The sequence below is a fragment of the Emydura macquarii genome, unplaced genomic scaffold (genome assembly GCF_026122565.2).
Source record: "Emydura macquarii macquarii isolate MOO-44397 ecotype Brisbane River unplaced genomic scaffold, CSIRO-AGI_Emac_v2 contig_2308, whole genome shotgun sequence".
Classification (NCBI taxonomy): domain Eukaryota; kingdom Metazoa; phylum Chordata; order Testudines; family Chelidae; genus Emydura; species Emydura macquarii.
The window spans coordinates 754,593-771,374 of NW_027132445.1; the positions used below are offsets into that span (position 1 = coordinate 754,593).

At 41.2% G+C, this 16,782-nt stretch overlaps 1 protein-coding gene across 2 annotated transcripts in view; it reads left to right on the top strand.

Annotated features, from left to right (window-relative positions):
- The window catches only part of PDE10A (phosphodiesterase 10A), a 279,406-nt gene that overhangs the window by 220,026 nt on the left and 42,598 nt on the right, over positions 1-16,782 (top strand). For both annotated transcript variants that reach the window (XM_067560784.1, XM_067560785.1), the window contains 2 exons: positions 3,469-3,519; positions 5,039-5,097. In XM_067560784.1, coding sequence (XP_067416885.1) covers positions 3,469-3,519; positions 5,039-5,097 — 110 coding nt within the window. The remainder of the gene's footprint in view (positions 1-3,468; positions 3,520-5,038; positions 5,098-16,782) is intronic.

The following is a 16,782-nucleotide window of genomic DNA, read 5'->3' on the forward strand; positions in this document are numbered from 1 at the left end:
TGGGCTACACCATCCACTTAATCTCCCTCTCTCTTCTTCTCCTTCCCTTACCCCACTCATGAGACAATATGGAAACAATAAGCGCACTCTCTCCTTTATTTAGGAGTGATGGAACTGATCCTAACTTCTCACAAGTGCAAAGAGTTTTATTCAGAGTATTTCCTTGTGCCAAAGGAGGATGGATGGTGGAGACCAATCTTAGATCTAAGACTACTGAACAAGTTTATAAAGTCTCAGAAGTTCAGCATGGTGATTCTGACAGCTCTTATTGTTTGTCTAGAGTCCAGAGATTGGTTTTCAGCCCTCGATCTAAAGGACGCCTATTTCCATATAGTGCTACATCTTCACACTGGAAATACTTGTGTTTTACCATGTGCCATTTTCAATACTGAGTACTTACCTTTAGCTTTTCTTTGGGTCCAAGGGTGTTCTCAAAAGGTCTAGCAGTGGTGGTTGCTTACCTTAATCGAGAAGCGATTTTAGTTTCCCCGTATCTCGATGACTGGCTACGCAATGGCCGATCTTACGAAGCAGGGCTAACTTCCACCCAAATAGTCCTTTCTCACTTCCAGGAATTGGGTCTCCAGCTGAATGTAAAAAAAATACATATTAGCCCCTGTACAGAGAATCTGAAGTTATTGGATTTGTTGGCAGCGGCAGCCTGGGCCTAGCTTCCCACAGATTCATATCTTTGAGACATCTGGTCAGGACAATTCCAGGAGGTCCCTGAACTACACTAAGGAACTGTTTACAGGTCTTTAGTCACATGACAGCTTGCACCTTCATGCCTGAACATGCGAGACTATGCCTCTGTTGCTTCCAGGGCTGGCTCAGAAGGGCCTGTTTGCTGATCAGAGTCAGCTTGGACAAACAGGTCCCAGTTCCCCTCCAGATGAAGAGTACCCTAGACCCTAGAGTACCCTAGACTGGTGGAAAAACCAACTCAGTGTCTGCGCAAGCATCCCTTCCATTTTTCCAGCTCCAACAATAACTGTGACAATGGATGTGTCACTGTTAGGTTGGGGAGCACAAGTCAGTGCCGTCACAACTCGGGACAAATGACCACCTCAGGAAACCAGTCTATGTATCAACCTGTTGTAAATCAGGGCAATCAGGAATGCCTGCCTTCAGTTACTTCCACTCATCAAGGGGAGTTCTATCAGGATCACGATGGACTATGTGGCTTGCATGTTCTATATCAACAAACAGGGAGGAGCAAGATTCCCCTCCCTGTGCACTGAAGCTATAAAATTGGTGGTGTGTAACCCATCAGATTCAGATCTTAGCTGTTTACTTTCCTGGAATCCAGAATGTCACAACTGACAAGCTCAGCAAGCACTTCTGCCAGGGCTGTGAACGGGAATTGGACTCTCAAATTCTTCATGGGATATTCCAAAGGTAGAAATTTCTAGAGGTGGACCTTTTTGCCACATTCAGCCACAAGAAATGTCCACGATTCTGCTCAAAAGGAGGTCTAGGTCACCATTCTTTTGGAGACTCCTTTCTCCTTCCCTGGATGAAGGGCTTATTCTATGCATTCCCTCCAGCACCGCTAATACTAAAAGTGATGAACAAGATCAGATAAAACAAGGCCAGGGTTATCCTTATAGTACTGACCCAGCCAAGACAAGCTTGGTATCCTTACCTGCTTCACCTGTGTGTCCAACCAGCATTCAAGCTTCCAACCGTCCTTCATCTCCTCTCCAAGAACACAGGTCATGTGCTTTACCTAATCCTAAGGATCCTCTGCCTCTAAGCATGGCTCCTAAATGGTTCATAAGATTAGAATCATCTGCTTGACACAGGTACAACAAATATTACTAGACACTAGAAGTGAGTCAACTCCAATTACTTACTGTCAGAAATGGAAAAGATTCAACCACTGATGTCACTGCCATGATGTTGTGCCTGGATCCACATCACTCTCAACCATTCTGGATTACCTGTTGGATTTAAAGAAATCAGAGTTACCCATTAGCTCAATTAAGGTTCACTTGGCAGTGATATCAGCATTTCATCCTCCAGTAGAAGGGTCTTCCATATTTGCTTACCCTATATCTTGAAGATTTATTAAGGGTTTGGAGAACCTCTATCCTCAGGTTAATGACCCTACTCCAGACTTGGGAGCTCAACCTCATACTTAAATATGTCATGAGATCTCTTTGCACCTATGGCAATCTGCTCTGTGCTTCACTTGTCTACGACAATGGCCTTTCTAGTATCTATCACGGTGTATAGAGCACATGCACGGGTCAAACAGACACCAATGGAAAATCTCCAATCAAGGGCTTGAGAGGCGCATGCGTACCTGAAGTGGAGCACCTATAGGGTCACACATCTTGAAAAAATACAGTTACTGAACAGGGTGAGTAACCTCACCTTCCATATAGTAACTTCAGCAGTTAATATTAAGTCACACTTCTTGTAGGTCTTACACATGTGTTGTTCTGTACAAAGCTGTGTATATATTGGACAATTTATGTTTATATTTGGGACCTACTTTATGTTAATTGCCATATCTGCAGCAATCGTTAGCTTTTTGTTTAAGAAAGAAATAATGGTGCATAAAATGTTTTGCTTCTAAACTAAGAATTTTTAAGGTAGGTTTAAGTGTCCTTTTAAGCTTTTAAATTTTGTCTCACAAAAAGTCTTATGCCACAGTTCAGCAGTTAAAAAAATACTTACAGTATCTTCTGTAGGAAAATGTATATTAATAAATGATATAGCAGTGGACTTTTTACAATTCTGTTTGTTTCCAACAAAACCTGTGTGCTTTAAGGACAGGAGGTTAAGCACAACTTATTTAAACTTAATTAACTACAAATTACATGACATTTGTTTGAAATGTTGTCCAGAAATTGATATACTTTAAACAGTAGTCTTGTGTTTAGTGATCATATTTGATTCTTCTGCAACACAGATGGCAATGAAAAAAGCAGTGACTGTCTATAAATAGAGATTTTCCCTTAGCAATCTTAGTGGTTGAATAGATTGGTCCTCACTAAGAATATTTCATTGTCATGGGATCTTTCATTGTGTGGCAGAAACATTTTAACCATGTATGAAATGTAATTTTTCAAAACCCCTCTTGAGTTCTTGAAAGGGCTGCTTCTGTCTTTCATTTGTTGATGGGTTAATCCTTCATACTGCCTCTGGAGAGCTCAGTTCTCTGAGCATCCCAATGGCACAAAACAAATGAGAAGCATTGAACACTTCTCCTGTGTGACCTGAATACTCTTTTAGAACAGTGAAACACTGATAGTCATGTTACACCTTTCATAAATTCATTGTCTATCCTCTCTCCCCCACCAAATATAGTTCCCTAACTGCGATCTAAAACATCTCAACAGGTGAAGTGTTAGAACATTCAAAGACATTTAGTAGCTGGATCCAAAAAAAAGTATGACAGAACTGGTGTGAAATTTACCAGCCTTCCTCAAAGTTATAGTTTCTTGTATTTTGTTTCAGGTTGCAACAGCAAATCTTGCATGGGCCTCAGTAGCAATACATCAAGTACAGGTGAGTCTGAATTCATAGACTGCAGACTCGTAGGGACCATTGTGATCATCTAATCTGACTTCCTGCGTAATGCAGACCATAGGACTTCCCTGAATTAGTTCAAGGTTGAAGTAGAGCAAGGTCCAGATTGCAAAGGTATTTAGGTGCTGCTGAGCTCTACTTTGCAACATCTGATTTAGGAGCCTAAAACTTATTTTCAAAAGGGATTTGGGCATGTAGGAGCCTAAATCCCATTGCCTGTTGTCTTGACTGAGAGCCTAAACCCCTTTTGGAAATGAATCATAGGCTCCTAAATTAGTTAGGGATCGCAAGACTGAGTTCAGCAATGCCTTAATGCCTTTAAAAGAATGAGCCCTTAACTTTTAGAAAAATATCTAAACTTGATTTAAAAGTGGGCAGTGATGGAGAATCCATCAGGATCCTTGGTAAGTTGTTCCAATGGTTAATTATCCTCACTGTTAAAAGTGTGTGCCTTATTCCAGTGTGAATTAATCTTGCTTCAACTTCCATCCATTGGATCTTGTTATACCTTTTTCTGCTCTAAACTGAAGAACCCATTATCAAATTTTTGTTCTTCAAAGAGTGTGATCAAGTCATCCCTTAATCCAATTGTCAGTTTTTTCATAGCACTTTTAAGGAACCATAGAGTAAATCTATAACTCATACCTAGTGTGTAAGCACCTAAATAGAAACTGTGAGTCTGATTCTTCACAATTTGTGTCGTTATTTACATCCACTTTGTACACTGATTAAAGTATTATCGGATTTGAATGATATTTTTATGGTGTAAAAGGCGCATGGTGGTAGAGGCCTGTTTTCTTTATTCTTTCTGTAAACCTCCATGCATATTCTACTTTTGTAAAATGGCTTTGTCAACTAATATGAAATCTGGTGAAGGAGCAATGGGGTTCAAACTCCTAACTTCATCCAGCAATATTTTCCTTTCCCTGCACTGTTAATTGTGTTTGGTGTCTGTAATCCTGTTGACTTCCCCAAAGAAGGAGCATGGGGAAGGCGAGTCTTGAGCAGTAGTGCTTCACATCACTCATTAGGTGCCTTTATGGGATAATTTGGCAAGCTGAGAGAAGTGATGAAGGAACAGGATAAAGGAAACAAACACTATTAACATTCTCAGCGAGGTTGTAGAATTTGGTATGGAAGTGCAGTAGTTAAGTTGATTTCAGAACAGTACCCAAAGGTGCCAGTCAATAGTACCCTCAAATTTTACAACAGTGAACAAACATAACAGGCAATATTATTTCTTTAGCAGAGATGGAGAAATGTATTGCTTATCTGTGTTAGTGAATCCATAGCTCTGCAATAAGATATCTAATCTTGAAGCCCGACACACAAGCCTATAATACCTTTTTGGTACATTTTACACAGTGTTATTGTATGTACCAGTTTACACTTGTTTGTTTATATACATATTAGACAAGTAAAATGTTTGTCCTGCAGTTTCATTATGAGTCTAGTGCTCTCCTGGAAGAAGCAATAATGTATAATATCTTTCCCTCAGGTGTGCAGGGGTCTTGCCAAACAGACTGAACTGAATGATTTCCTGCTTGACGTATCAAAGTAAGTGTGAGTTGCAAGATGATCTTTTCAGCTGAATGATTGCTTTTGTGACAGGCTCCTTTTTTGATAAGTGAGAGTTACCAATTCATATTTTTTCTTGGTAATTTGTACATTTGTGCTTCCTTTCTATTTCCCCTGTTTGGTTATGGGTTTCCTGTATCAGCATTTGCTACTTTATTTGGGAATTTTTGTATTGCTGCTTGAGGCTTTCTCTTGCACAATATGAGTCTTGTAAAGGCCAATTTTATTCACTATTCACTTGACAAATATTTGTATTTTTGAGTCAGGATCACTTACTGTGTTTAGTGTATCTTCTGATCATTACTTTTCAAATTTAAGAAGTCACCAAATCTCTACTCTTTAATAGAAATGTGTAAAGTTGCTAATTTTTAGATTGGAATTGGAGTTGGCTACGATACATATACATTATTTTACATCCTTGTTAGAATTTTTGCATTTGGAGTCCATTGCTTCCCTATAATTAAGCTATACATTTAATTAGGAAAATAGGAAAAGAACTAATAAACACAAATAACATCTTAATTTGGCAGTTGGCATTTACTGGCTTGTTTTGATTTTTAACTCTTCACTTAAAAAGATAAGACTGACCATAGTGGCTCAGACTAATGGTCCAGCTAGGCCAGTATCTTCTCTTTCCATGGTGGCTGGTGCCAGATACCTCAGTGGGAATGAACAGAACAGGGCAATTATTAAGAGATCCATCTCCTGGCATCCAGTCCCAGCTTCTGGCAATCAGAGGTTTAGGGACACCGAGAACACGGGGTTGCATCTCTGACCATTTTGGCAAATAGTCAATGATGCATCTGTTCTCCATTAACTTGTCTAATTCCTTTTTGAATGCATTTATACTTTTGGCTTTCACAACATACCTTGGCAACAAGTTCCATAGGTTGACTGTGTATTATGTAAAGAATTACTTCCTTATGTTTGTTTTAAATCTGCTGTCTATTAATTTCATTGGGTGACCACTGGTTCTTGTGTTATGTGAAGGGGTAAATAACACTTCCTTATTCACTTTCTCCACACCATTCATGATTTTATAGACCTCTATCAAGTTCCACCCCTTGGTTGTCTCTTTTCTAAGTTGAACAGTCTCAGCCTTTAATCTCTCCTCATATGGAATCTGTTCCATATCCCTAATCATTTTTGTTGCTCTTCTGTTTACCTTTTCCAATTCTAATATATCTTTTTTGAGATAGGCAACCAGAACTGCATGCAGTATTTGAAGTGTGGGCATACCATCAATTTATATAGTGACATTATATTTTATGTCTTACTGTCTATCACTTTCCTAATGGTTCATAACATTCTGTTAGCTTGTTTTATTGCGATTGCACACTGAGCAGCTGTTTTCAGAGAATGATCTACAATGACTCCAAGGTCTCTTTCTTGAGTGTTAATAGCTAATTTAGACCCCGTCATTTTTTATGTATACTTGGGATCATGTTTTTCAATTTGCATTACTTTGCATTTATCAACATTGAATTTCATCTGCCATTTTGTTGCCCAATCACCCAGTTTTGTGAGATCCCTTTGTAACTCTTCACAGTTAGCTTTGGACTTAACTGTATTGAGTGGTTTTGTTTCATCTGCAAACTTTGCACCCGTTTTTCCAGATTATTTATGAATATGTTAAACAGCATAGGTCCCAGTGCAGATCCTTGGGGGGCCTTGCTATTTCCCACTTTCTGTTGTGAAAAATGACCAGTTATCCTTACCCTTTGTTTTCTGTCTTTTAAACAATTACTGATCCATGAGAGGACCTTCCCTTTTATCACATGACTGGTTACTTTGATTATGAGCCTTTGATGTGGGACTTTGTCAGATGTTTTCTGGAAGTCCAATTATGCTGTATCAACTGGATCACCCCTGTCCACATGTTTGTTTGACTCCCTCAAAGAAGTCTAATAGATTCATGAGGCATTTTCCCTTTACCAAAATTGTGTTGACTCTTCCCAAATATATCGTGTTCATCAATGTGTCTGATAATTCTGGTCTTTACTATAGTTTCAACCAATTTGCCTAGTACTGAAGTTAGGCTTACTGGCCTGTAATTGCCAGGATCATCTCTGTTACATTAGCTATCTGCCAGTCATTTGGTGCAGAGGGTGATAGGTTACATACCATAGTTAGTAGTTCTGCATTGTCATATTTGAGTTTACCGAAGAGTTCTGAAAAAATAACATCTGAACCTGGTGACTCATTTTTTGTTCAGTGTATCAGTTTGTTTCGAAACCTTCTCTACTGACACCTCAGTCTGGGGCAGTTGCTCAGATTTGTCACATGGAAAGAATGGCTCAGGTGTGGGAATCTCCTTTACAGCTTCAGCAGTAAAGACGGATGCAGAGAATTCATTTAGCTTCTCCACAATGGGCCTTATCTTTCTTGAGTGCTCCTTTAGTACTCTAATCGTCTAGTGGCCCCACTGATTGTTTAGCAGGCTTCTTGTGTCTGATGTAGTTCAAAATTCTTCTTTTAGTTTTTATGTCTTTTGCTGGTTGCTCTTCAGATTATTTTTTTGGATTTGCTTAATTATACTTTTATACTTCACTTGCCAGTTTGTCCCTTTCTATTTTCCTCAGTAGAATTTGACTTCCAATTTTTAAAGGATGCCTTTTTGTCTCTATCCACCTCTTTTACTCTGCTTTTTAGCCATGATGGCATTTTTTGGTCCACTTACAGTTCTTTTTATTTGGAGTATTCCTTTAATTTGAGTCTCTATTATGGTGTATTTAAATAATTTCCATGCTGCTAGCAGGCATTTCACTCTTGTGACTTTCTTTTAATTTCCATTTAACTAGCTTCCTCAGTTTCATGTATTTCCCCTTTTTGAAGTTAAATACTACTGTGGTGGGTTTCTTTGGTATTCCCCCCACTTTGATCCCCAGGAATGTTAAATTTAATTACATTATGGTTACTGTTATGGTGCAGTACATCTATGTTCATTTCTTGGCCCAGATCCTGTGTTCCATTTAGGATTAAATTAAGAATTACCTCTCCCCTTTTGGGTTCCCAGATTAGCTGCTTTAAGCAACGGTCATTAATGAGGTCTATACATTTTATCTCTGCATCCCATCCTGAGGTGACATGTGTCCAGTCAGAATGGTGATAGTTGAAATCTCGTATTTTAATGGTTTTCTTTTTGTAGCATGTCTAATCTCACTGAACATTTCACAGTTACTGTTACCATCCTGGTCAGGTGGTCAGTAGCGTATTCCTACTTCTATACACTTATTATTCAAGCATGGAATTTCTATCCCTGGATATTCTATAGTACAATTTGATTAATTTTAGATTTTTACTGTATTTGATTCTATGGTTTCTTTCACATATATTGCCCCTTCCTCACCAGAACAACCTACTCTGTCATTCCTATATATTTTGTACCCAGCTATTACCATGTCCCATTTGTTATCATCTTTCTACCAACTTTCTGTGATGCCAGTTATATCAATATCCTCATTTAATATCAGGCACTCAAGTTCACCCATCTTAGTATTTAGATTTCTTGCATTTATATACAAGCACTAACAAAATTTAACAAGATTTAGTTGTCTGCTGCCTCCATGCAATGTAATTAAATGGGACTCTTTTTGTTTCTCTTCAACCTCTACCTGTACTCTATCAACTTTTATCCTCTCCTCTTTACTATTATATAGATTATCTTTTTAAATAAATCCTCCGATATGGGGTGTGTCTGCCCAAATCATGAGCCCCTCCACACTTGTTGGCGTTCCCCCAGCCCTTAGTTTAATAACTTCTCTGCGACCCTTTTAAACATGCCAGCAATCTGGTTACATTTTGGTTTAAATGGAGCCCATCCTTCCTGTATAAGATTGTCCTTTCACCTACCTAGTTCAAGATACCTAGTTATTAATAAACCTAAATCCTTCCTCCCAACGCCATCATCTCATCCACATATTGCAACGCTGCAGTTTTGCCTGTCTAACTGGCCCTGAGCTCAGAACTGGAAGCATTTCAGAGAATGCTGCCATAGAGATCTTCGACTTCACTCTCTTATCTCGCAGCTGAAATTTGGCCTCCTGGACCTCTCTCCTACCTTTCCCTATATCAGTGGTATCCACATTACCACAACGACCAGCTTCTCCCCAGCACTGCACATACATCTATCTAGATGTCTCAGGCAGTCTGCAATTTCATACCCGGTGGGTATGCAGTTCTCCTGGTCATCACAAACCCAGCTGTCTATATTTCTAATAATCAAATCCCCTATTACTATTATCTGTCTTTTTCTAACAATTGGGATCCCATCCCCAGAAGGGGTATCCTGAGTTCAAGAGGATATCATGACATCATCTAGAAGGAGGGTCCAAATATGAGGTCGTTTCACTCTGCTCCTTCCCTGAAACGTTCATCCTCCTCAACAGCATAGAGGCTGTCACACTAGGCAGGTAGCTGTACATGCTGTATTCAGTTCAATAAACTGGATAGCCCCCACTCTGCTGCTGGACTTCTGCCTGCCTTATTTCTACTCTAGCAGGGATATTTTTGGTAGGCTGTTTCTTAAGGGGTTATTGGCCTAAGTATAGAATATGTTTGTTAGGTGTATTTGCCTTTCATGCTCCCTTGCAAAACTCCCCTGTTTGCTAGCTCCTCTGGTTGCTTAGGAACTGGCTTTTTAAACCCCATGTTCTCCCTGAGCTAACCCTCCCCTTCTCCCCCATCAAGGGATCCTAAAGTGGTTAGGGACCAAAGGGTGTCAGGCTAGAGCCTTGTTAGGAAACTATCAGCCTAGCCTAGCAGGCTGCTTGGCTCAGCAACTGCCCCCACAACAGATCACACTATACTCTTTAATCAAGCAAGCACATGGCAAGCAAGCGAAGCAGACAACAAACTAACAGACAAATTCACCCCAAGGACAAGAGTCACATAGTCTCTCCTCCTTCACCTGGAGAACCACCCTCACCAAACTGCCCTGTTTGCTGCTTCTGTTTCCTAGCTCCTCTGATTGCTTAGGAGCTGACGTTTTAAACCCATTCTCTCTGAGTTAGCCCAACTCTCCCTTATCAAGAGATCGTAAAAAAGGGATCATTGCATTAACATCAGCTCAATATTTTTTTCCATTGAATTACCTTGTTTATTTTAAACAAGGAAAGGACAAGAAAGTTAACTGTACCTAATAATATTAGCATTTGAATGGTGTCACCTAGATTCTGAAATTCACATCTCATTAAAACAATTATATTTTTATTTATATTTATATTTTATATGTTATATTTGCTGCTGTTCTCTATTTGGGTTATTAGTTTTTGTTTGTTTGTTCTTGTCTCCATGATTTTCCCTTCTCTCCAGTGTTAAAGATGACCTGCTACAGAAACATAATAAATGGTTTGCATCTCTTTTAGCTTATGATGAATATTGGAAGGCTTGAAAAGGGCTTTTTTAACTTTAAGATATCAGGAATGATGAGACTGGTCTTTATTGCCTTTGCTGGAGGATCCCATTTACTTTGTCAAAGTGTTGTACAAGCATGTGGTGTCTTTTTTAATATTATTTTAATATGATCTATCATAACAAATTCAAATACAAAAAACAAATACATTGCAAGTATTGCAATTCAGGTTTTCCATGCTATATATGCTCTGTGGAATGTTATTGAAAAATGATTGGAGTGACAAAAGGAAGTTAACATCACATGTATAGACTGTGCAGCAGCTTTTGACTCAGTGCATTGATCAACACAGTGAATACTGTTTCACCAATATGGGTTGCCAGAGGACTTAGTGTGCGTAGTGGAGAAACTGTATTATGGTACCTATGTGAGGGTCAATGGTTGTATTACAGACCAGTTTTCTGTAGAATCAAGGATACACCAGGGATGATTCTCAACTAAGTTAGTTAATGTTCTAAAAGACTGACTGATGACAAAGCTGATTGAGGCCAAAGGAGGAGTGAAATTTAAAGATTCAACTTTAGAGGATCTTGAGTATGCAGATGATATTGCTTCACTTGGAGAGATTATTGACTAACTACAGCTAATGCTGGAAGAGCTGTGAAAAACTGCAGAATCAATAGGACTTAAAATCAATTGTGATAAAGCAAATTTATGCAGGCCTCCTATAAAATGGAAATGAATGACCTGCTGATGCTGCATGTAGTTGACAATGACACTGCATGGATGAATAGTTTTATCTATCTGGGTAATCAGTTGACAGCAGGAAGTTCTATATCTGAAGACGTCACTCATTGGATTGGTCTTGCATCGCTGACATTTCAGCAATATCAGAGACCTTTGTTTGGGTGACAAGATGTTTGTGTGACAGCTAAGATACAAGTGTTCAACATGGTAGTGATTACAGCTTTATTATATGGAGATGAAACATGGCCCATTAAAAACAGCTGATTAGAGGAAAGTATCTAAACAGTTTTCAGTGTCAAAAGTTATGGAGTATTCTTGTAGCAGGCCGTGTGGCTGGACACTCCTGTTCACCTCCACAGGCTTCACTCCCCTGGCACAAAGGACTCACCATGCCTTGCTTGTGATTGTTTTCAGTCACCCGTGCTTCTTTATTTACAGTGCATACATCTCATTCCCTGTTCCTGCCCCAGGCACTCTAGGAGCTCAGAGGCTCAGGGTTTTTGCATCCCTCCTGGCCGGCAGGAAGCCTGTCTCGCAGTCTTCCCCTGCCCTGCTTGGCCACCCTCCTCCTTCTGGTTTCCTGTGCTGGCCTATTTATCTTCTTGGGCCAGGTCACCAGCTGTTCCCTTTTTCCTCGTTAGGCCAGGGCCCTGACTCAGCCTAATCAGGGCTGCAGCTGTTACCTGTACTGTCATAGCTCCCTGGGCCAGGGCCAACAGAGGCAGGTGACGGGGTTTTCACCCTCTGCTCTCTCACAGTTCTTAACATCCATTGGTTTGATTTTGCCACAATGGAGGAGATACTTAGATGATCCCAGCAAGTTGCATTCATGCATCAATTGAGAACAAGAAGACTGCAGTGATGTGGTCTTGTCCAACATGCAAAAGACTGTACGATTTTACACAATGTTTATAGAGCTGAGATTGAAGGAGGGAGAGCAGGAGACTGGCCAGGAATGAGATTGGAAGATGCAATGCTGAGGGATTTGAGAAACCTGAACCTTTTCATACTGAGTCTTACCAAAGAAAGAAGACTTGCAAAGGACCATTCAAGATGGAAGTCCATTCTCTGTGCCACCACAGCTATATCATAGCCATGTAAAGTTGCTGTTGCCACCGATGATGATTGCAATCCACATTATTGCTGGACACTGTTATATCAAACTGTTAGTTCCTCTTCAAGAAATGGTCCCTATGTGTATTTCACTTGAGATGTATATATTCTCCATATCCCTGAGACTGGAAGATTTTTGCTGGCACTGGCTGTTAGTTCCCAACTATGCCCTTCTCCTCCTCATGCTCTGAAATGAAGGCATAAGGAGCAGCATTGCGGACTGACCACCTCTCCAGTTCCTTTCTACTGCTTGTGGTTTGAGATGGGACCTCTACAAATGTCCACAGCTTTAGCTAGCTGGCTTCTTCTAAATGTGTAGTTAGTTTTAAATGATTTTTAATACCTGTTAGGTAGTTTTTATAGCTAGTTAATATAGTTTTCAGTAATTCAGAGCCTGGGAGGGTCTCCCACCCTACCCAAACCTCTATAGGGGTTCCTAGTATGCTCAGGATTAAAAAATTGTGTGTCCTGTATCTGGGGCTTTCCAGCCTCTACTATTTTGGGAAAGCTCATATCCCCTCTAAGTGCAGTATCTGCTGGTCCTTTTCAAGTAGAACCTATCAAGCCATTGAGTACAGGCTTTGGAGAGTCCTTAATGGATTGTGCTATGAGGCTCCAGTCTGATCCATGGCCCATGAGGTCCCCTTGTATGTTGGGCAAAGGCATCAAGAAATGCTCTTCTGAGTATGGTGGTCTCCAGCTCTGGGAACAATCAGAGTAGTACAAAAGACTCCTCCAACTGGGAGGAAACAAACAAACATTCTCACAAAAGATGTGAGAAAACCCCCTCCAAGTCCTAATCCAAGAGGACCTCCTTTCTGACATCCTATAAATCAGGTTAGACTCTGCACCCTGGTATGGAATTGTCAGGAGCTCACTAGGACTGGTACCAGTTTTGTGGTACCAGAGGGCAAGAGTGTCCTAAAACCAGCCCTGACCAATGATAGTGGGAGCATCCTCAGTACCAGAGAGGCAAAGAAGGCAGCAGATGCCTCTTACCCCAATGGTACTGACGTGGCCTAAGGAGTCAGTACTGTAAAACAATGGCAAGACCAACACCACTGACTCGACCAAAAGAAAGAAGCCTGGTCCATTGTCTTGGGTCAGGGGTTAGATACAGTGGCCTGGAGTACATTTCTAGCTACACAAACCCAGAATTGTCTCTACTATAAGATCTGGTCCTAACCAGTGATGTCCCAACACCTATCCATTCACCACTCACCTGTACTGTCGATCAGCTGAGGCATAAGAAGACCACTAGTAACAACAGCACCACCCATAGACATTGAAGCTGCCTCTTCCTCTGAGTCAGGTATCAGCGGAAGAGCTTCACCACCCATCAAGACACTGGTTCTCAGATTTCATGGGTGTATTCCCTCTCATGTACGAGGGATTACACACCTGGGACAAGTGGTACCTTCTTTCATGGGGATCGCCCCATTTTCCTTACAACCCCCTCACACTAACTTTACTAGAGTCCATGGGATCCATACATGCAACGTCCCAAATCCATAAAATCACACCAGGAATCAAAACAAACTTCCCCAAAATGAAAAGGCAATACTACTGTAGATCTACACCCTTGGATAAGGAGTCCAAACATCTAGACCTCTCCTAGAGAAAGAACTTCACTTCGGTGAGTTTTCAGTTCTGCATAGTGAACCACCAAGCTTCAATGTTAAAATATGATTTTATTAATTACAAGTTATCAGAATTCACCAACATACTCCCTCAAGAAGATAGACTTCAATTCCAAGCAATTATCAACAAAGGTTGCTGGGTAGATTGTATCTGCTGCATTCTCTGGGGCCAAGAGGGCCAATCTCCCACTCAGTGGCAACTTCCATAGTCCTGATATGCTCTTTTTGGCTCCTGTCCTCCAGATTACCCAAAGAAATTCAATCCACCATGGAGGATCTGCCTTTTGAGGGAAATAACTATTGAGAGAAAAAACAGATGAATCATTACATTTCCTCAAAGAATCAAGAGTAACCCTTGCTTATAATTGCTTGGAATTGAAGTCTATCCCCCCTCCACAAAAATAATGATCATAAATGCCTTCCTGCTATAGTGGGGAGCTCATCTAGATAAACATGTAATGGAGAGTACCTGGACTAGCCAAGAATCCCAGTTGCATATAAACCTTCTGAAATTGCATGATGTACATGTGAAGCCTGTTTATTCAGACCTTGCACATTCAAGTCATGTCCAACAGCATGACAGTAATTTATATCTGCAGTGTTGTTGTAGCCATGTTTGTCCCATGGCATTAGAGAGACAAGGCGGGTGAAGTCTGTTGCAACATGTGTTAACTTTTGCTTAACAATCTGTTCCATTTTGTCTTTACTCTTGATAATCTGTGTACCTTTCCCAGACAAAAGCTTGTCTCTTCCACCAACAGAAGTTGGTCCAATAAAAGATATTACCTCACCCATCGTGTCTCTCTAATAGATTACTATGTCAAGTAACTAGGGGAAGCAAGGTCCATCCCTCTTTGCATAGAAGTAGTAAATTTATGGAACTAGTATATTGGCCACCAGATCACCTTCTTGGCAGTGCACCTTCCAGCGGTACACAACACATCATCAGTCAGCCTCAGCAGACATTTCTCCAATGACCACAAGTGGGAACTGCACGATTCATTGCTATGGAGTGTCTTTCAGCAATGGACATTAGAATAATAAAATATTAGAGTTGGAAGGGACCTCAGGAGGTCATCTAGTCCAATCCCCTGCTCAAAGCAGGACTAACCTCAGCTAAATCATCCCAGCGAGAGTTTTGTCGAGCCGCAGCTTAAAAACCTTTAAAGATGGAGATTCCACCACCTCCCTAGGTAACCCATTCCGGTGCTTCACCACCGTCCTACTGAAAAACTTTTTCCTAATGTCCAACCTAGACCTCCCCCACTGCAACTTGAGACCATTGCTCCTTGTTCTGTCATCTACTACCATTGAGAACAGCCTAGCTCCATCCTCCCTGGAACCCCCTTTCAGGTAGTTAAAGGCTGCTCTCAAATCCCCCTCATTCTTCTCTTTTGCAGACTAAACAAGCCTAGTTCCCTCAGCCTCTCCTCATAAGTCTTGTGCTCCAGCCCCCTAATCATTTTTGTTGCCCTCCGCTGGACTCTCTCCAATTTGTCCACATCCTTCTTGTAGTGGGGGCCCCAAAACTGGACACAATACTCCAAATGCGGCCACACCAATGCCAAATGGAGGGGAATAATCACTTCCCTCGATCTGCTGGCAATGCTTCTACTAATTCATCCCAGTATGCTATTAGCCTTCTTGGCAACCAGGGCACACTGCTGACTCATATCCAGCTTCTTATCCAATGTGACTCCCAGATCCTTTTCTGCAGAACTGCTGCCTAGCTTGTCGGTCCCCAGTCTGTAGCTGTGCATAGGATTCTTCCATCCTAAGTGGCGGACTCTACACTTGTCCTTGATGAACCTCATCAGATTTCTTTTGGCCCAATCCTCCAATTTGTTTAGGTCCCTCTGTATCCTATCCCTACCTTCCAGGGTATCTACCATGCCCCCTAACTTAGTGTCATCTGCAAACTTGCTGAGGGTGCAATCTACCCCATCCTCCAGATCAAAGAAGATGTTGAACAAAACCGGCCACAGGACCGACCCTTGGGGCACTCCGCTTGTGACCAGTTGCCAGCTAGATATGGAGCCATTGATCACCATCCATTGAGCCTGATGATCTAACCAGTTCTCTATCCATTTTATAGTCCATTCATCCAATCCATACTTCTTTAACTTGCTGATAAGAATACTGTAGAAGACTGTATCAAAAGCTTTGCTAAAGTCAAGGTATATCACGTCCACTGTTTTCCCCACATTCACAGAGCCAGTCACCTCTTCATAGAAGGCAATCAGGTTGGTCAGGCATGACTTGCCCTTGGTGAATCCATGTTGACTGTTCCTGATCACCTTCCTCACTTCCAAGTGCCTTAAAATGGATTTCTTGAGGGATTGAGGCCAGGCTGACTGGTCTGTAGTTCCCTGGATCCTCTTTCTTCCCTTTCTTGAAGATGGGCACTATATTTGCCTTTTTCCAATCATCAGGGACCTCCCCCAATTGCCACGAGCTTTCAAAGATAATAGCCAATGGCTCTGAAATCACCTCAGCCAACTCCCTCAGCACCCTCGGGTGCATTGCATCTGGCCCCATGGACTTGTGTATGTCCAGTCTTTCTAAGTAGTCTTGGATCTGTTCCTTCATCATTGAGGGATGTTCACCTCCTCCCCATTCTGTGATGCCCAGTGCAGTAGTCTGAGAGCTGACCTTGTCTGTGAAGACAGAGGCAAAAAAGGCATTGAGTACCTCAGCTTTTTCCACATCCTGTGTCACTAGGTTGCCTCCCCCATTCTGTAAGGGGCCCACACTTTCCCTAAACTTCCTCTTGTTGGCAACATACCTGTAGAAACCCTTCTTGTTTCCTTT